General features: G+C 36.6%; 1 protein-coding gene across 1 annotated transcript; it reads right to left on the bottom strand.

The window, feature by feature from the left end:
* Nucleotides 1-5,883: 5,883 nt before the first annotated feature.
* On the bottom strand, nucleotides 5,884-21,851 carry LOC112003244 (protein NO VEIN). Its single transcript, XM_065772130.1, has 6 exons — nucleotides 21,715-21,851; nucleotides 12,437-12,508; nucleotides 11,174-11,576; nucleotides 10,771-11,090; nucleotides 9,432-9,695; nucleotides 5,884-7,480 (listed from the first exon to the last, which is right to left on the bottom strand). The coding sequence occupies exons 3-5, from the start codon at nucleotides 11,429-11,431 to the stop codon at nucleotides 9,689-9,691; spliced, it is 585 nt and encodes a 194-aa protein (XP_065628202.1). The 5' UTR covers nucleotides 11,432-11,576; nucleotides 12,437-12,508; nucleotides 21,715-21,851; the 3' UTR covers nucleotides 5,884-7,480; nucleotides 9,432-9,688.
* Between the last annotated feature and the right edge of the window lie 247 nt (nucleotides 21,852-22,098).

Raw genomic sequence — 22,098 nt, 5'->3', positions numbered from 1 at the left:
AATTATGAAGCGAAATTAAGAACCAATGGAGTTATACATAGTAGCCATACCCTCTGCAATGGCTGGGACAATGGTTTGTTCGGTGATGCCTTCTTTCTATCTCGGACCTAACAGTGTGGGGATGGCTTCTTAGCAGGATTGATTTTCAGTGTTTGGTTTTGGGAAAGGAGAAGGTAGAGAATAGAGAAGAGAAAGGAACCGCAGAGCGTGGGTTTGCGTTTTGGAGAAAGGATAAGGTAGAGCGTGGGTTAGGGTTTTTAATAAGGGTGTCAATTCAGGTTAGCGTGTCGGGTTCGTGTCGTGTCGAGATAGAGGTATTCAACTAAATGGCTCAACCCTAACCTGACCCATTTAATAAAGGTATCATGATCCTTCAACCATAATCCGACCTGTTAATAAGGTGGGTTGACCTGACCCAACCCATTTGACCCACTTAATAAACGAGTCATGTTGAGTTAACATGAATGTAACACAACCCATTTCAACCTGTATAATATTAAATATAACATCCATCTAGAAATATTTTTTTTACATCCCAAAAGCAGTGCATACACTTGAAGTCTTCAACCCAAATTCAAAATAATATAGTTCAACAAAAATATAACATTCATCTAGAAATAAGTTCTTTACACTCCAAAATAAATGCAAACACTTCAACCCAAAAAATAACATAGTTTAACAAAAATAAAATAACATAGTTTAACAAAAATATGGAGCAAATAGTAGGCTAATCCCGACTATGACTAGAATTATCATCCATAGATTTTAGTTTATAACCTATCTCAATAAACCCACTTGCAAGATGTGCAGATGGTGTCCAACACTAATACAAACACCAAAAAAAAACACACGACACAAGACAAAAGCTACAACTGTGACCTTAATCAACAATTAATATATCTCATATATTAATAACAGCACATGGATTCAAAGTATATAAAATAAAAACATTATGCAGAAAAAATTACTGTAGAATTTTAAAACACCAAGAAAACGATTTTTTTTTTTTAATTCTAAAACTCACTAAACACATTAGAGAGAGAGAGAGAGAGAGAGAGAGAGCAATAACTAGTTTGAGACTTTGAGTTTGATAATTGGGTATGAGACTATAAGATAGTAGGGTGAGCAGTACAGCTAAAAAAAAAAAAATAGATATTTATAAGAAGGTTTAGAGATTTAGGGTTTGTAGGGTTTAGAGATCTGGTTTGTAAAGTTTCAATTTCCAATTATATCCCTTCTAAGTTTTTGTAATTACTCACTTTTCTTTTTAAATTTAAAATATTTATTGGATATAAAAGGTATTTGACAAATCTAAAATAAAATGAATATTTATTTGTTATACGAGTTAAATGGGTTGTGTTAAGTTGGTCATTTCGGGTTGACACAAATAAATTGATGTGTCAAACGTGTCTACTACGGGTTACGCGAGTTGACTTGCTTATGACACGTTTCTTATCGTATCGTTTACGGGTCAACTCATTTATAATTCAAACCCATTAAGGCTCAACCCTAACCCGCAAAAACCCATGTCGAGTTCGTGTCGTGTTTGCGGGTTGGGTCGAACATTGACACCCCTAGTTTTCAAATATATATTTGCGTTTATCGGGTTGGATCATTAATTGGATTTGGATAAACACGCAAAAGCTTCTAATTGAAAAATGAATCCTATTCTCTTTGATTAAAAAAAAAAAAAAAAAGAGCCTCATCGCATGTGCGAAGCGCATGTGATGAGGCTAGTTATTATTATTATTATTGTGGGTGAAAACTTGCAACTCTAGTTTACATAACACCTATAATACTAAGTTATTGGACAATTATAGTTGATTTTGAATTAAATTGAAAATTCGTGTATCAAAAATGATAAATTTTTGTGTATTTTGTCGAATTGGTCTTTATAGGTCAATATTGATTCTCTCATTTTCTCATACATAGAGCGTGATTATAGGAATTCAAAAATAAGAAGGATATACATTCAAGACCAATTAATAGATGAAAAATAAAATTATTATAATTAATATTTAATAAAATGTAAAAACTTTTTTTTTTGAGGAACAATAAAATGTAAAAACTTGTTTCTCTATAATTCAAATGAATAATTTATCAAATGAAATTCAACATTCTATTAAATTCCGCACATAATTTATAATTTATTTTGTACTCAATTTCATAGTAACTTCTTTTTCATTGTAAAAAAAATTCAGAAAATTCATCTTCCTTTTTTTGTTATGAATTGAAATTTTGACAATACTTATCACAGAAAATACTCATTCTTTAATTGCACTAGAAACTAAAAAGATAAACACAAGTATAAACATGTTAGTGTGTAGTTGCGATAGATGATTACACCATTCTATGGTGCACCCTAAAAATACAATAACCTTGCTCAGTGGATGGTGTTGCTTCACAAACCCAATATTTGTTTTAGTAGTAGAGACCATAGTTGGGTGAGGCTGTTGCTGGAAGGGTTGAAGTATATGTTCATATGTTCATAAAGTTATGTCTACTCCCAAATAGGTGTGAGTTTGCCTATAAATACCAAGACCCTCATTTGCATTCAGACACAATTTACCCAATCTATTCTCTTTGCAGACACAAGGTTGTGGTCTGTGATCATCACTCTAATAGTTCTGTCATCCACATTAGGGACCAAAACAACCACTATAAAAACTTATTGGTGAATTATTGATCTTCTCATCCTTATCAATCATTTAGAAAAAAAAAATGACTACCAAAAAAAAAAAAAATCATAATGCATGATTCGACCTAATAGCATTCCCATCAATTTTTTTTTTTTGGGGGGAAAAAAAAAAACTAATGTGAAATATATTGATTAAAAAAAAAGATACATACATATTTGTCACACATGTTTATCTAGAGCAAGAAACTAGCTTATAGTGGAAAATGGAACTAATAGATTAATTACACGAAGTCCTTATCCTCTTATTTCTCAAATTGCCCTAAATTTCCTAAGCATTAGGAAAATTTTTATGTATGTTAAAACAATTTTGCTGCATAAAGCACAAAATTTAAAAAAATGAAATCATATATATATAACTTTAAAAAATTGTATGATTTCATTTTTTTTAAAAATATCTATGACCTCATTTAGTATAAGATCAATTTAAATTTTTGGAGATTGAAAATAATATTGGATAACATATGACACTCGAATGGACCATAATCAAATTTTTGATTGATCAGAACACAAACAAATATCTCCAATTTGTTTAATCAGCAATTCTGCTATCAATTGATTGATTCAGATGCTAGGCTCCAGAACGTCAGTTTTTGCTTAGGAGAGTTTTCCTTCTAGCAGATGGGAACGTTAATTAAAGCAAAGCTCATTATCTAATCTGAATGTTGAGGATAAGCTTATGTAGAGTATAGACAGCAACAAAGTCAGATGAGCTTTTTGCACGAAGTGCGATATCATCTTGGTTGTGTGCAATAGCTTCATAAGATGGAGTGGGGACAGGGGAGTCTTATGGAAGGAAAAATTAAATAATGTTTCGGGCATATATACCCACCTCTTTCACAACACGGAAAATCCATGTACTAATTGATCCAATGTGTTGTAAGGGGCTGAATATATACACTTGAAACATAATATACCTTTTTGTATGGAAGAGCATTTAGTCGTTGAAAAACCCTCAAAAGATCAAGATTTTCCTTGTGGCAAGCTTTGAATAATAGCCTTCCTACAATCCATAATCTGGTTAGATGTGGCGTCCCTAGTTGATCCAATTTGTGTGCAATGTCACTAATCTTACTAAAAATTAATTAATTATCCATGCCCTATGGTCGTGTAATGTAACAAATGAAGTTTCAATGGTTTGGTATGTAAAGATCCACAGTAAAATTACAATGTTTGGCTGAATCCACAAGAATTAGGAATTCGTTCAAGCTAAAGGGCAACAGAAAAAGCTTTGAACTGTTTTTTCTCTTTAATTACTGGAACTATTAGCTCAAATTTTAAAGGTCAAAAGTAAACTGTATGAGGCTAGAACAAAATTTCATGGGCAACTGCTTAAGCCATCACCAGCTAATAAAATATTACAAATAAATAAAATTACAATATGATAGCAATCTATGATTTACAAACAACAACTTATGAAGATGACATATTGACATTAGATCCCTGCGGGGCAAATCAAACCTTTGGCATTTTGGTCACTCTTTTAGAAGAAATACCACTACAGAGATTCTTCAAATCCTATACCAAGTCAGCCCCATTATAGTTCTCTTGCAGGTAAAATCCACAACAAATGCTTGCTTTCCTTTGCAGGAGCTGGACTCTTTCTGAGGGAAAGAGTGACCGTACACAATCCTCTGTCATTTCAGTGTATTTCCATAAAGGCAGTTATGGATTGGCTATAGACTTCAGAGTCAATATAACCCAAAAGCGCAGATGAAAATGAGTGTGTTCATGTTAGTAGATGACGGAAAACTCCTTCTGCTGCCTGGGCATCATGACAACCAACTGCAACTTGCCTAGAGAACATAACTTTACTGGATTCTTGAATACTGACACCCTTGCAACATTATTTTTACCTAACAAAACATGTGCAATGCTGATGATTCACCCTTTTCAACTGCAAACTGCCACTCTCTTGTTGATATATTGAACCAGTCTTTGGTTCGAGATTTAGTTGCTTTAACTTCAATGTACTCCCTACTATTCTCCTCCCCTACTATAATGTCGTAAGGTAACCCAGTTTCAATATCTTCATTAACCCACTTCACTGCTGTCCCACCAAATTTCCCAATAATGTATTTGAAAGCAACACTCTCACCTATTCTCCCCGTTTGCATGGCTTGTGCTGCATTGGGGGTACCAAATCTAAGATGATCTCTACTGCTAAAATTAGATGCACCCAACTCAAGGCCATCAGACACCAGATCTAAATCAACAGGATCAAATTCAACATGCATGGTGGAAACAGTATAATTGGGAGCATGGCCAAACTGATCAGAATAAGTTGAATTGCAAGCAATAACTTTAAAAAATTATACGATTCATTTTTAAAAAAAAAATATCTATGACCTCATTTAGTATAAGATCAATTTAAATTTTTGGAGATTGAAAATAATATTGGATAACATATGACACTCGAACAGACCATAATCAAATTTTCGATTGATCATCAGAACTCAAACAAATATCTCCAATTTGTTTAATCAGCAATTCTGCTATCAATTGTTTGATTCAGATGCTAGGCTCTAGAACGTCAGTTTTTGCTTAGGAGAGTTTTCCTTCTAGAAGATGGGAACGTTAATTAAAGCAAAGCTCATTATCAAATCTAAATGTTGAGGATAAGCTTACGTAGAGTATAGACAGCAACAAAGTCGTATGAGCTTTTTGCACGAAGTGCAATATCATCTTGGTTGTGTGCAATAGCTTCATAAGGTGGAGTGGGGACGGGGGAGTCTTATGGAAGGAAAAATTAAATAATGTTTCGGGCATATATACCCACCTCTTTCACAACACGGAAAATCCATGTACTGATTGATCCAATGTGTTGTAAGGGGCTGAATATATACACTCGAAACATAATATACTTTCTTGTATGGAAGAGCATTTAGTCGTTGAAAAACCCTCAAAAGATCAAGATTTTCGTTGTGGCAAGCTTTGAATAATAGCCTTCCTACAATCCATAATCTGGTTAGATGTGGCGTCCCTAGTTGATCCAATTTGTGTGCAATGTCAATAATCTTATTAAAAATTAATTAATTATTCATGCCCTATGGTCGTGTAATGTAACAAATGAAGTTTCAATGGTTTGGTATGTAAAGATCCACAGTAAAATTACAATGTTTGGCTGAATCCACAAGAATTAGGAATTTGTTCAAGCTAAAGGGCAACAGAAAAAGCTTTGAACTGTTTTTTCTCTTTAATTAATGGAACTATTAGCTCAAATTTTAAAGGTCAAAAGTAAACTGTACGAGGCTAGTACAAAATTTCATGGGCAACTGCTTAAGCCATCACCCGCTAATAAAATATTACAAATAAATAAAATTACAATATGATAGCAATCTATGATTTACATACAACAATTTATGAAGATGACATATTGACATTAGATCCCTGCGGTGCAAATCAAACCTTTGGCATTTTGGTCACTCTTTTAGAAGAAATACCACTACAGAGATTCTTCAAATCCTATACCAAGTCAGCCCCATTATAGTTCTCTTGCAGGTAAAATCCACGACAAATGCTTGCTTTCCTTTGCAGGAGCTGGACTTTTTCTGAGGGAAAGAGTGACCGTACACAATCCTCTGTCATTTCAGTGTATTTTCATAAAAGCAGTTATGGATTGGCTAAAGATTTCAGAGTCAACATAACCCAAAAGCGCAGATGAAAATGAGTGTGTTCATGTTAGGAGACAACGGAAAACTCCTGCTGCCTGGGCATCATGACAACCAACTGCAACTTGCCTAGAGAACATAACTTTACTGGATTCTTGAATACTGACACCCTTGCAACATTATTTTTACCTAACAAAACATGTGCAATGCTGTATGATTCACCCTTTTCAACTGCAAACTGCCACTCTCTTGTTGATATATTGAACCAGTCTTCGCTTCGAGATTTAGTTGCTTTAACTTCAATGTACTCCTACTATTCTCCTCCCCTACTATAATGTCGTAAGGTAACCCAGTTTCAATATCTTCATTAACCCACTTCACTGCTGTCTCACCAAATTTCCCAATAATGTATTTGAAAGCAACACTCTCACCTATCTCCCCGTTTGCATGGCTTGTGCTGCATTGGGGCTACCAAATCTAAGATGATCTCTACTGCTAAAATTAGATGCACCCAACTCAGGGCCATCAGACACCAGATCTAAATCAACAGGATCAAATTCAACATGCATGGTGGAAAGTGGAAACAGTATAATTGGGAGCATGGCCAGACTGATCAGAATAAGTTGAATTGCAAGCATTGCCAGACTGATTTTCCAAATTGGCTGACAAAACTACAAAATCATCTTCAATGGTCCAATCATCTTCAATTGAGATAGGAACATTATCAGTTTCCATGACTGTGCCTTCAGAATCATCCTTTCGTGGGCTGCCGCTAGGCTGTGCAGCTGTTGCCTGAGTCTTAAAACCATTTAAACGAGCATAACTAAAACCAGGTGCAGTTTTCCAATCCACAGGCGGCCAATTTGAGTTATTTCCAGCCTTCTTTTTGGACTTTATTGAATCAAAACTTGTTTGGAGTGTCATCGTTCTTTGTCCGTGAAGTTATGGATGGGAGGGACCAAACAGATTCTTCATTAGAAAGCTTAGGCATCTTTTGGCTATTCAAGATGAAAAACTCTGTTTGCTCCTCAGTAGAACCTCATTCAGCCATGGTTGTGATCATGTGAAGGAAATTTGCCAAGTGTAAATCAGGAGTTCCATCAAATAACAAACGAGACAGCTCCATAAATAGGGCATGAGAATCGGATTCTTGGATTGTGTACAAAACGTTGTCCTGTAAAAGGCATACAATAAGGATATAAATGTTGGAAATACCCTCAAATTCTAATAAAGCATACATTATAAAAGGAGGTTTAATAGTACTCATTTTAGTAACCATCAACTAAAAAGAGAGTACTGAGTTAGTGTTGAAGGCTGACATATTTTAGGGATTTGGAGGCATCAGTCCAAAAAAGGCTTCAACGTGAAAGATGTCTATGGTTCAACATAAATATATTGTAGTTTTGTTTGGAAGCTAAAAGACAATAAAACTTCAGAGAAAATTTGGTTGAAACACCTTGATTTATTGTTCAAATGTTACAGAGCCATTAGGTGCAATGATATTTAGGTTGGTTTATTCTGGTGAGGGGCTTGATTGGTGTTTAAAATAGTACTCATGTAAGTTTAGTAACCATCAACTAAAAGGAGAGTACCAAGTTAGTGTTGGAGTCTGACATATTTTAGGGATTTGGAGGCATCAGTGCAAATAAGGACTTCAACTTGAAAGATGTCTATGATTCAACATAAGCATAGCGTGTGTTTGTTTGGAAGCTAAAAGACAAAAAAACTTCAGAGAAAGTTTTATTGAAACACCTTGATTTATTGTTCAAATGTTAGAGCACCATTAGGTGCAATGAAATTTGGGTTGCTTTATTCTGGTTGGCGTTTTTATGGGATTCTGAGAGTGTGTATGTTTGCGAGGGTTTGTGAGAGTTATTTCCTGCACCCCCACCCCCCTTAAATGCACAAGATGAGGGAGCAAACAGCCATGGCAACCCTACCTGGGCATGACCATAGTCCCTAACACTCCAAGATACCAATGCCTGAAAGACCTTGATGCCAAAGTGGCCACAGGCAGTCCCCTCAGGAGGGTTAGTCATAACCTAACCTCAATCCTCCAAAGGCACTAGGGGTTTTAGCTTTTAGGTAGGAAATAGTTTAGGTTTGCAAGTTGCGCCAGTTAATTGATTGTTCAAAATTTGTATCTTTGTGCTAGAAAGTATGATTCACTTTCCCCACCATGAAGACCGTAGATGTGCATCTTCTCTTTATTTTCCACAATATTTCAAATTTTGAGACTATGGTAGTATATTTTGGTTTATGATGCTTGTAAATGTAGGCATGGAGTTGGATGAACCACGTTTCTTAAATCTTGTCATGTACTGATCATTATACTTTATCATTTGTGGGAGTAGGTTTCTGCTAGCCCCAAAGTCATTAATTGATATTAAAGTTTCCTCTATTATGGCAATAGTTAAAAAAGAGAGACAGTAACATATTAATATCCCCAACAGTGCCAAATATCACACAAGCATGATTTTCAAATTGTGAAAACATTAGCAAAAAAACTACTAAAAACAGAATATATCTCCACTAGAAGGATGAAAGTAAAATAAGCCAACATCACAAATCTCCAAATTCCAGCAATAGCAAGTGCAGAAACCTTGTACAGCATAAATTAGCATGTCCAGTGTAGTTTACCAACTTTTTAATGCTTAAAGTAGTTCCAAAGTTCTAAATGTCCAAAAGTGGTTGCAATTTTAAATACAGCATCTTCATTAGTTCTCTTTATGAGTGTATTTTGTATCATGTCTTGCTGATAGTATTTCTATTCCTCCTTCATAGAGTCAACTCATATGTAGATATTAACCATTTTAAGTCTTCAGGCTACTTCGTGTTTCTTTTCACGACGTAGTCTCTTTTCAATAATATTAATTTACCTATCAAAAAAAAAAAATTATTAAAGGCTTTAGAGCAAACATAGTCTGTCTGGGTTTTGTATCAGTTTTGCTGGAAGTTTGTTTTTAATATGCTATCTTCATTTTTCATTTCTTTCTAGGTAAATAGGGTAGAGAGGAGGGGGGGGGGGGGGGGGTAGGGTTTGAACCCTAATGCCTAGACCACACAAGAAGTGATGGAGCCACTGGAGTACCCCCCCCTCGAACCCAAAGAATTTCATCACATACCTGAAGTAAGCAGCAACATTCAATTCGCTTCTTAGATGCACATGAATCGCCACAACTTTTTATGACATTCCTGTAGTAAAGCTTTTCAACAGCAACAACTTGTAAACGATTCAAAAGATCAAATCCAGACTGCTTAAGTTTTACATATTTATCAGGGTGTACACTACAGAAGTAGCGTTGAGCATACGGTAGAGCCCAGCCCACTAATGAAGCTTTGAAGCTAGAGTCTACCAGACCATCGTATATTGCTTCACGAGTTACAACCTGCACATTAATGCAACAATGTGGAAAGGAAGATGAAGATCGCATTATATATCTCATTTCCTGTTTTATTTTATTTTGTTTTGTTTTTTCTCTTTAGGGTGACAAAAATGGTGCTCATCTTTGCTTAAATCAACAAAATCTAACAGTGAATGATTTCCGCTCAACAACTCATAGGCAACTGTACAGATTGTCGTGCTTATTTCAAGCTAAAAAAGAAATTCTAGCGTTTAAAAGAAATTCCATTGTCTGATGCAAGTCAATAATTCAAAAGAATTTTTATGCAAAAAAGTACTATATCCACATGTAATAGAAATCCCTTTTATGGAGAGAGAGAAAGCTGTCCGATTCCAAGTAAAACCCACTATATATCATTCTCCATTTCCCACAATTTTTCATTCTTTTGCTAGGTTTGCCAGTAACTACATCTCAAGTGGAAGTAGTGTTACAAGAACACACAATTATCAAACCCAACTTTCTATGAACACATTCAGAAGCAACTTGAGTGTATGTAACAGAGAAAGGAATAATTTCATACTCCACACAAACTTATCATGATACTTGCAAAACAACACATGTAAACGAACTTCTAGGACCAAATAACATCACATGAAAGATCCAACCTTGAAAGTGATCAATAAAAGATCAGTACAAGCTCTACACAGTAAAATGAACAAAAAATTGAAACAGTTCAAAGATTACCCATGTATCCCATGGTGCACCACATAAGATAAATTTCCTTGTACCATATATGTATACAAGCTCGCTTATGATGTGCTATGAAACAACAATACAAAATTAGAACCATGAATACATCTAAAAGCAGGCAGAGTACTTTATAGTTTATCCTGAGTGCTAAAATAGCTATAAATAAAATTGTTTGAGGCTTCTTTAGGATCAGCTCAAGTTAAAATTCCAATCATTTGTAGTAGGAATGTTTAGCTGTCCATTTCATTCAGGTAAACACATTGATAATTAGATACACTGCCGGACCTATTGGATGAGTTCATGTGGAGTTCATGATAATTAGAAACATGCACAGAGGGGGAAGAGAGAGAGAGAGAGAGAGATATCTTACATCTGTGACAGAGCTGGAATCCCTATGGTTTGCATGAGCACAGAAACTTTTGTTCGTAGTATCTGTTTTTCATCCTCACTAAGTTTGCTGAAGTACAGAAATTCAATCTTATCAAAATGCTTAAATTGTTTCCATAACTTCAAATTATCCGACCAGCACACAAGGCCAAAGGACGGGTGTAGGGAAATCCACTTATCATATTCAGTTGGAAGTACAGCACAGTTAATTTTCATAAGATGCTCTTTCAAGTAAATGATATCTTCAGGACTCAGGAGTCCAGATTTCAAACCATCACTCCACTTAAGAAACACTTGGAAAACCTGAGACATGAAAGAAACTCTTAAGTTTCACCACAACAAACATTAATAGCAACTGTGATTTTGTTTCAGATTTGGTTACTTACTGCATTAGCTGCTTGTGAAGGCAAAGTAACAGTCGAAAGCTGGAGCAAAATTTGTAGGTAGCCACAGAGAGGAGGGGTCTCATGTACTCTGCAGCCGTCAATGAAAAAGTCATGAAGGCCTGGATATATATTGCTCAGTGTCTTTTTTACGGGGCAATGAGTCACTTCTGTCAAACTGCACTGAGGATTTATCTCCTTAATTTGGTCTAGACAACCAGTTGGATCATGCCAACATATTTCTTCAGGAGACAAAAACATACCAGGTACCACATCCTCATGACTTTAGCCAGACGCATAGGGAACAAAAACACAATATCCAGAATGTAATTCCTCGGTGATTTTGTGCCTTGAAGTAGCCATTTCTTTCCAGATGAATGTGTACAAGTTTGACATTTGCGATATGCTGGCATGCAAAGAAAGTTGGACCCATTTAGTTGGTTGAAAGACTTAGAAGTATTTTTTTATAAGTGAAAGACTCAAAAGTATAGACTAAACAAATAATAAACGGAAAATAGATATAAACCAAGCGTGCTAAGATGTCAAGAAAGTGCACGTATAAAGCTTATATTAAAAGCAAGTCTTCCATAAGTAAATAAGATATCATTGTAATTTGTAACAGGAAGAGGACAAAGGAAAGTCATCCAAAATAGAATGAGAAGAGGAACAGATGAAGGTATGAGCAAAAGCAAGTAAAAACCTCTGGTTCTGGAAAGCAAATATAGATGAAAAGCATCTCAATGCAAATCTGTCAAATTATACAGCAATAAGTCAATAACAACCAAGTTTTAGTCCCAAAATTTTGGGTTTGGGGTCAGATATAGATCCTCAACAAACTAATCAGGGTCGGTCACATGTATTTTTTCTTGTCATTCTATCCTATCCAAAGTCATACTCTCCATCACCTCCTTAATTGACATATCCCTTTTTTTAATACTTCTACTGATGTTATTTTAGGTCTTTTCAACCTTTTTTTCATTTCCTTAATTGGAATCAACTCATTTGTTAAATTATCAATAAATAAATGTCCAAGAAATCATCTGAATTATATAAACCGCCAAAATAGCAAGGAATTTCAATCCAACATTGACTCAAGAGCTGACTTACACATACATGTTCATGGCAAGTGGATAACATGAAATCTAGAGAAAAAAGCATTAAATTAGTTCCTATAGCCAGCGAGAAAGAACATTTACTAAATTAAATAATCTCACTTTCAGATGACATTTTTAAAAATCTAAAATGGCAAATAAGATGCAGCAATACCTGGTCTTAAAAGGTCTCTGAGAACTTCCACACTTTCAGAATTGCCAAAATGTCATCCATTGTAACTTAAACCTAAAACCCAATATCATTTAGAGCATTAGTATTGGTGGTGCTAAAAAGCTATATTGCTATTTTTAGCACTACCAAATGCAAAAATGAGGCTATATTGGTGGAGCTATAGCCAAAAATTTTGGCTTCTTTGCTACAGTGCACAGCCAAAGATGGCTTTGCACTACAGCTCAAAGGTTAAAAAAAAAAATTTTAAAAAAAAATTTATTCTACGTTCACACTACATTAATTATTTTATTAATTTCTTTTCTTTCTTTTTATCCTTTTTTTCTCTTCCTTTTCTTTCATCTTTGTTCATCTGCCTCTCTCATACTCTCTCATTTTCTTGCTCTTTTCTTTTCTCAAAACTCTCTTTTTCTTCTTAATTTTTTCACTCAAATTCTTTTCTTTTTCTTCTCAAATTTTCTCTCTTTCTTCTCAATTTTGTATCTATTGTGTGAGGGTCTCTTCTTTTGCCGTGTTGGTGCGGGTGTGGTGGGTCATCGGCATCATGGTCATGCCGTGGGTATGGTGAGTCATTGATTTTGGGTCATGTCGTGGGTGTGGGTTTGTGTTGTGGTGTTCTTGGGTCTTGTCGTGGTGGGTCATCGGTTTCATGGTTTCGTGGAATTTTTTTTCTAAATAACCATATTCCTCTAACAATTTCATTAGTTAGCAAGGTTTTGAAACTATTTAGTAATATAACAAATCGAGTCTAACATACTCGATTTTGCTTTTTGAAATCCAGCGAGGTTGAGTTGATTTCAGTTAAAAATCAAGTGTCTCACACTTGAGTTTCATACTCTTCCATAGTAGAAAGAGCAAGGCGGAAACAAACTTCTCAAATCTCCCTGCGAGGCTACGAAATCCGAAGACCCAGACAAGACAAGAAAAAAAACGAAGATCAAACATAGAGATAGAAGGCGTGGGTGTGGTTTCTGCCGTGGGTTTATGGGTTTGTTTTTGAGAACGAAGATTCTGGATTTGTGGGTTTGTTCTTGAGAATGAAGAACGAAGGAAAACGAAGAACGAAGAACCCAGACAAGACAACGAACGACGAAGAACCCAGACAAGGCAAGAAAAACAACAAAGATCAAACATAGAGATGGAGGGCGTGGGTGTGGTTTCTGTTGTGGGTTTGTTCTTGAGAACGAAGATTCTGGATTGGGTTTGTTCTTGAGAATGAAGAGAAAACAAAAGAGCAAGGAACTTGAGTCTTTCACTCTCGATTTCCTCTGAAACTCGACTGTTCTTCGCTCGATTTCAAAGACCAAAGACTCGATTAGTTAGATTGCTAAATAGTTTCAAAACCTTGCTAACTAATGAAATTGTTTTAGGGATTTGGTTATTTAGAAAAAAAATCCTGGTTTCGTGGGTCATGCCACGGGGTTTGTGTGGTGGGTCATCAACATCGTGTTCATGCCATGGGTGTGGTGGGTCATTGGTTTTGGGTCATGCCGTGGGTGTTGGTTGCCGTGGGTTTTATTTTTGCGGTTGTGGGCTGATTTTCTTGGGTAGTTGTGGTGGTGGGCTGTGCGAAGTGGTGGCATACTGGTGGTTGTGATTGTTGTTTATTGTAGTAGATATATTATTTTATTGTAGTGGGTATATTATTCTAATGTATTGTTTATATTATTTTATTGTGTTGAAAGCTAAAATAAAACCACAGATGTTGGGTATTTTGTAAAGTAACTTTTAGTGGAGCCAAATAGCTAAAATTATAGCTCCACCAATGTGGATACTCTTACTAGCTTCTCGTTTTGTACCTATTCCAAAATAATAATAATAATAATAATAACAACTCACTAAAGAACTATAAAAATCCATGTGAGCTAAATCCTCCCACCATACAGGGAGATGCAGCAGGTTCTTAAAGCAAAACCCCCCCCCCCCTGGGGTCAAATTAATCTATATCTGAGTCAGATATAGATCCTCAACAAACTAATCAGGTCGGTCACATGTATTTTTCTTGTCATTCTATCCTATCCAAAGTCATACTCTCCATCACCTCCTTAATTGACATATCCTTTTTTTAATACTTCTACTGAATGTTATTTTAGGTCTTTTCAACCTTTTTTTCATTTCCTTAATTGGAATCAACTCATTTGTTAAATTATCAATAAATAAATGTCCAAGAAATCATCTGAATTATATAAACGCCAAAATAGCATGCAAGGAATTTCAATCCAACATTGACTCAAGAGCTGACTTACACATACATGTTCATGGCAAGTGGATACATGAAATCTAGAGAAAAAAGCATTAAATTAGTCCCTATAGCCAGCAGAAAGAACATTACTAAATTAAATAATCTCACTTTCAGATGACATTTTTAAAATCTAAAATGGCAAATAAGATGCAGCAATACTGGTCTTAAAAGGTCTCTGAGAACTTCCACACTTTCAGAATTCCAAAATGTCATCCATTGTAACTTAAACCTAAACCCAATATCACTTTCTAGCTTCCCGTTTTGTACCTGTTCCAAAAAATATAATAATAATACTCATAAAGAACTATAAAAATCCATGTGAGTAAATCCTCCACCATACAGGGAGATGCAGCAGGTTCTTAAAGCAAAACCCCCACCCCCCCAAAAAAGAAAAGAGGAAAACAAATTTTATGCTCACCTATACACCCAAAAAGATATGGTAGTAAATAAGGATTGGTGCAGAAAAGAGAGAGGGTGGCCCCTGTTTTCTCATCAAGGGCACAACACTGTATGAAGCTCGAACTGCAGAGAAGTGAGAAAACTAGGACACTGTTAGCTAGGCCTTTCTTGTAGGAGTGCTAAGCACATTATTTATAAGTGGTAATCATTTAAGTTGGATTTGGATTTGCCAACCATTCAAAGAATTATTTGTCTCACTGATGTACAATGCTTTGGCAAAGCAAGTGTAAAAAACAATGTGTGTGTGTGTGTGTGTGAGAGAGAGAGAGAGAGAAAGATGCTCCTAAAGCAAGAGCTGTCTCTCAATACGGCTGCCAATCTCATTGTGCAGAATGACCTTTCTGATAATTGTAGCAACCTTCAATATGTTTGCATCACATTCTAGTTCTTAACATCATAGTGGAAGTACTCTGATAATTAAACAATTCAAAGTGTCTCCATAATAAACGATACTCATCCAAACCAAAAGGCTAACAAATATATTGCACTATCACAATATTTCATGCATAAAAAGAAGAAGAATCAGAATTGAAAAAAGATTAATCAAAGTAAAAAAAAAATGAGAAGTGCAAAAGATTATATCTGGTGTGTATCATACTAACCTTGGAACAGATATGGAGCAGAAGCACCAAGAATTGAGCTACTGCTTCACAATCGTAAAATAAATCTTTGGGATAGTGAAGCTCATCTCCATGCCAGATACTACCCACTGGACATCACTAATGCTGCTCATAAAAGAAGACTTGAAGGGTTTGCTATCTCCGCCAGAGTTAATATTGCAGTAACCCATCACTTTGTCACTAAAACAACTATCCCATAGTGTATCAAAAATCTCTAACAGATATATACAACTTTGCTGCAGCAATTTTTGGACAATACAGATATTAAGTGGACCAATTCATAGATTCCCAATCTTTGGCAATTGATTCAGGGGAAATCAGATCTCTTTCCCACTGAGATTCTTAAAAATGATATGAGATATATCAGAAACAGTCTTATAAACTTGATTAATTTGCACAAAATCCACAACACCTAATTCCTGAAAAATTCCCTCCATTTTTCCAGTCCACATGAGAGTGATTCAGTAACTGGATGCCTCAAATAAGTGCTGTCAACTTCATGCCATTTCATATTACAACATTAATCAACATATTCACATTGACTGGATTTCCATTTTCTTCACTAAATGAATTGGCACCTCAACAAGTCGTTGAAAGCCCTGATTTGTTAAAATGAAAGCTTTATTTCGTAATTGGGAGATTATGTACTCCCTTTCAACATGACAATCAGGGCAGCTAGACTGTAGGTGGATCATTACAAAGCAAACATACTCTGTCATCAAATTCTTGTCCCTATTTGTAATTCTGTCATCAGATACAGCTGGCAAGATGTGCACCTTACAATTTCATGAGCAGACAACCACTGGACACCAATTCTATGAAGCAAGTTGGTAAGGTTGCCTACTAAACTCACATCCAAGCATGAGGTATCAACAGTTGATGCAGAAAGGAGGGCAGGATTCACAGTTCGAAGTTTACAAATAAATTTGGGAAAGCTTCAAGTCCATGCCTGCCATCAAACTCTGCGCTTAAAGCATCAGATTGTAACCAGATTCCTTCATTCACTGAACTGTACGTACCATCTGACGAGGAATAAATGGTATTTTTTAAGTTCTCTATGAGATCAATTTCTGCATCAGAATTAAACAAAGTTTGTCTAGATGAATGGAATGACATAGTATAAAGTGCATTTAGCCAAGAAGACAACCAATGCAGGCCCATGGATTTGATGCCATTCTCCACATGACTCAGAGAGCCATAAATTGTAGAGAATTTTAGGTCCATACTCCTCAATACCCAGTGCCTCGCTAAGAATCAGAAATTTGTATATTTCTATCCAAGAATCCAAGGCCAAGGTGCTCACTAAGCATACTATCAGGAAGAAGAATGCGAGCCTGTTCATTCCAACCTCTTAGAACCTTGCAAGGAGGAGCCCCTCTGTATCACTTATGCTTGGTACTTCCGTAAATACTTCCTCCACCCCCTCCCTACCCAAAATATTCAAAGGAGAAAACTGCTTCGACACCTTCCACTTCTCCGGCGACGGCACCGCCAGGTGTGAGCCTATATCCATTCCTTCGAGCTTCCCAGGACTGTTAGAGTCCAACTTGTTCCTTGGGACATCCCCAAACTGCCTCTCAACCACCCAATCAGGACGGGAAGCCACCGAGATAGGGGCGAGAAGCTCCGCAACTGGGCAAGAATGGAGTATAGCCCTCATCGGAGCCTCAGTAACCGCCATCGGAGCCTCCGCCGCTGCCCCGGGTGGCCTCGCCGTCGTCCCTACCCTCAAATCCCCAGCTGTCGGAGTCTGGGTCTCGTCCCTCTTCCTCCGATATGTCACCACCAAGCCGGAAAACCCAGGTTTGGACACCACCGACGCCCTCGCCACATCATCGGGGTTTACTCCCTCTGATTCCGGCACCGATGCAGTCACCGGCGACCCGGAGTCATCCCTCGATCCACCTATCGAGCTCTCGCCCCTCACCCACGAGGACTGACCATCAGAATAACCAAATAGAGGATTTGGTTTGACCAAAGTACCCTCACTTGGTGAAGGTGCTTTAGCCACGGCATGGGCTTTAACAGGCCCACCAGATATATTAGTGATTTCAGGCCCACTACTTAAATCCTTGGGCCATCTGAGCTCCTTCGCATCCAGCCAGGTAAGAGTGCGTCTCCCACCCTCGGGCTTGCACGCTCTCAAAGCCATAAAAGCAGAGTCAACTTAAAATTAAACGCCCGTGTGGGTCTGCCATTTGAGATTGAAACATTTCCATTTCTTTTTTTTTTTTTTGACAGNCCCAAAAAAGAAAAGAAAAGAGGAAAACAAATTGGTTATGCTCCACCTATACACCCAAAAAAGATTAGTAGTAAATAAGGATTGGTGCAGAAAAGAGAGAGGGTGGCCCCTGTTTTACTCATCAAGGGCACAACATTGTATGAAGCTCAAACTGCAGAGAAAGTGAAGAAAACATAGGACACGTGTTAGCTAGGCCGTTTCTTGTAGGAGTGCTAATGCACATTATTTATAAGTAGGTAATCATTTAAGTTGGATTTGGCTTTGCCAACCATTCAAAGAATTATACGGAGGAGTGACGCAGGACAACTAGAATAAAACTAAAACAATGGTAAAATAAAGGATATGACCTAGGAGTCAGCACCTAGGCCTTACTTGGAGTCAGCACCAAATGAGGAAACCACTAAGAGTCAGCACTTAGGATGGACCTGGAGTCAGCACCTAGGATGGACCTAGAGTCAGCACCAGACCAAGAAAAGACCAAACGGCCCTTTTTTTCATTCATCAAAATATCAACTATCTCTCAAGGAGTACAATAGGTTGTTTATAAAGGATTGCTAAACCTTAGTTCTAATTGGCTAGGAAATCCTAATTGCCTTATTACAAAAATAATCTTACTTCTAAATTAAAATACTAAAAGCCCAATAAACTAATAGGACTTAAAACATAAAAATACAATTGGCTTGCAAACATAAATAATACTAAACAATAATCTTCTTGCGTCTCCCGCATCATTCTCCTTTGGTTGGAGAAAACTCGACCTTGAGTTCTGAAGCGTTGAAGGATTAGGATGCTGACAAGTAACACTTGCTTCAAGTCTGGAATCACCTTAGGGAGCATAGAGAAAAGAAAAACCTTGAATTCCACCATGAAAAATCTTCTGGAATAACAAAATCAATGTGTGGAATCAACATAATCTTATCTTGAACCATTGGAAACAATATGTTATCCACTTTCTCCACTTTAGCAAACTGTTTGTCTTCATACACCATGGAAGGCTGATCAAAAGCAGATTTATTAGCTTCCAATATCACATCATGTGCACCCTCTAACATAATAATCTCTTTAGACACCATCTCTTCACCTTGCTACTCTTCAATAGATTCATTTCCTTGCACGCATGTTAAATCAACACTTGTCGAGGCATGTACGTCTGTGTCAACATTAGGCTTTAGTGTTACTGAAGGATTCTCCACGACCAAGATATCATCATCAATGTTGTCTTCTATTGGGACAGTAATAAGTTTATTGTGATCAAGTATCCTTGGTTTCCCATTGAATTGGTTTGAGTCTTCTTTTGCTTCATCTGAGTAATCCTGTCTTGAACATCTTTCATGAGCTTTATAGATAATTCCTTGGTAGATAATTCCTTGATAGATTGTTAAAAATGCGTTGAGGACATGAAATGGGATGAGGATGAAGATTCATCGTATTTGCTTCAACTTGAAAAGTACCACACTGAGATTGGGGTAGATACTTAGCTCGATAGTATGGTGACAAATACTCATCACAAAACTTTTCTTTCATATCTTCCCACACACAATGGTAAATTCATACTTTATATAGCAGAAATATTCAATGTTCTCCCAAAACTTTTGTGTTTTACCTCTTAACTTCAATTTGGCATACCTAACCTTTTTGTTATCTGCAAAATTTGCTTGCCCAAAGAATTGCTCCATCCCATCCATCCAATTGACAAAATCTCGTGAATAAGTTTCACAACCATCAAAATAAGGTGCTTTTAATATTACCATGATTCTCTAAAATAGTGCTTCAACAAATAGTTGCTGGGATTGGGCTTATTGACAGGTTTGGATTTCGTGCTTTTTTTTAGGGGGGGGGGTATAGTGGGTGAGCACTCACTTAAAGGCTTGGGTTTAAAAACTGACTTCGGTTGGTTTGTTGGTTTGCGTAGTTTATTGGACTGGCCAGGGAATATTAAAATCCAAAAGGCTTCCTAATTGGGTGGTCAAAAACAAGTGGGGGAACTTGATTACAAATGGGTTGGGTGAGGGTTTTCAAAGACTAAAGGGTACTTGAGTTAAAAAGAAAAGGACCGGGTTAGGCATACACCTTTGAGATCAGATGATGGAGGCACTTGTGTTGCAATTGGATGGTGGTGTGGTGGCCCAGGTGAGGGTTGGTTTTGCAATGGGTCCATGGTTGGCGATGGAGGTCACAGGTATTGACAGTGGCTGGTGGCGGAACATGAAGGTGGCTGATGTACGACGCACTTGGGTTTGTGGTTAGGTGGCTGGCTTTTCTGGTAGTTGGTGTGGTGCTTCAACGGTGGCCAAGATTGACAGATGGGGTTTGTTGGTTGTTGGGTCAAAGGGCTTTGGCTGACGGGTAACCTTCTAGTGGCTTGATACGTGTGGGTATTGAGAGATGGTTTTCTGATGTGTGTTGGCAGAGATGTCGTGAAGGGATTTTGAAGTGGTGTAGTGGCTGGATTTCTAGTGGTGGAAAATATACAGTGAAAGCTTTTTTTTTTTTTTTTTTTTAGTCTAGTTCTGGATTGACTTGCGATGATGCTTCAAACAATTGGTGTTTGCTCTATACCAAAATTGACGCAGGACAACCAGAATAAAACTAAAACAATGGAAAATAAAGGATATGACCTAGGAGTAGCACCTAGCCTTGCTTAGAGTCAGTATCAAGCGGGAAATCATAAGAGTCAGCACCTAGGGTGGACCTAGAGTCAGCACAGACCAAGGAAGACCAAATGGCCATTTTTTTCATTCATCAAAATATCAACTATCTCTCAAGGAGTACAATAGGTTCTTATAAAGGATTGCTAAAATCTAATTCTAATTGGTTAGGAAATCTTAATTGCCTTATTACAAAATAACCTTACTTCAAAATTAAAATACTAAACGCCCAATAAACTAATAGGACCTGAAACATAAAAATACAATTAGCTTGCAAACATAAATAATACTAAACAATAATTTCTTGGTCTCCCACATCAAGGAGCATATTATTTTGTTTCAAGTTACAGTATTTAAAACAGTGTGCTAATGTTGCAACATAATATCAAACATAAAAAAGAACAGGAGCAACCCTGATGAACTCACTTTCTTCTTGCATACAAATGCGACTTTGTGATGAAAGCTTATTTCATATAACATTATTTTCTAACCAAACTTGATCTCCAACAATCTTTCATCTTTTTTCTTCTTTTCTGTAACAAAAGTTCTAATCTGTTCCGTATTTTTTGTAAACTGTGAATTAATCATAAAAAAAAAAAAAATATTGTATTGGTTGATGTAGCAAATTAGCTTCACGCCCTTTCTCACTCAATGTACAATGCTTTGGCAAAGCAAGGTGCTGTGTGTGTGTGTGTGTGTGTGTGAGAGAGAGAGAGAGAGAGAGAAAGATGCTCTAAAGCAAGAGTTGTCTCTCATACGGCTGCCAATCTCATTGTGCAGAATGACCTTTCTGATAATTGTAGCAACCTTCAATATGTTTGCATCACATTCTAGTTCTTAACATCATAGTGGAAGTACTCGTGATAATTAAACGAATTCAAAGTTTGTCTCCATAATAAACGATACTCATCCAAACCACAAAAGCTAACAAATATATTGCACATTTCACAATATTTCATGCATAAAGAAGGAATCAGAATTGAAAAAAATTATATCAAAGTAAAAAAAATATGAGAAGTGCAAAAGATTATATCTGTGTGTATCATACTAACCTTCGGAACAGCATATGGAGCAGAAGCACCAAGAATTGAGCGTACTGCTTCACAATCGTAAAATAAATCTTTGGGATAGTGAAGCTCATCATCCATGCCAGATACTACCCACTGGACATCACTATGCTGCTCATAAAAGAAGACTTGAAGGTTGCTATCTCCGCCAGAGTAATATTGCAGTAACCCATCACTTTGTCACTAAAACAACTATCCCATAGTGTATCAAAAATCTCTAACAGATATATACAACTTTGCTGCATGCATTTTTGGACAATACAGATATTAAGTGGACCAATTCATGAGATTCCCATCTTTGGCAATTGATTCAGGGGAAATCAGATCTCTTTCCCACATGAGATTCTTAAAAATGATATGAGATATATC

Source organism: Quercus suber, unplaced genomic scaffold, assembly GCF_002906115.3.
Source record: "Quercus suber isolate HL8 unplaced genomic scaffold, Cork oak 2.0 scaffold_54, whole genome shotgun sequence".
In the NCBI taxonomy this organism is placed as follows: domain Eukaryota; kingdom Viridiplantae; phylum Streptophyta; class Magnoliopsida; order Fagales; family Fagaceae; genus Quercus; species Quercus suber.
This window is presented reverse-complemented; position numbering and strand designations above follow the sequence as displayed.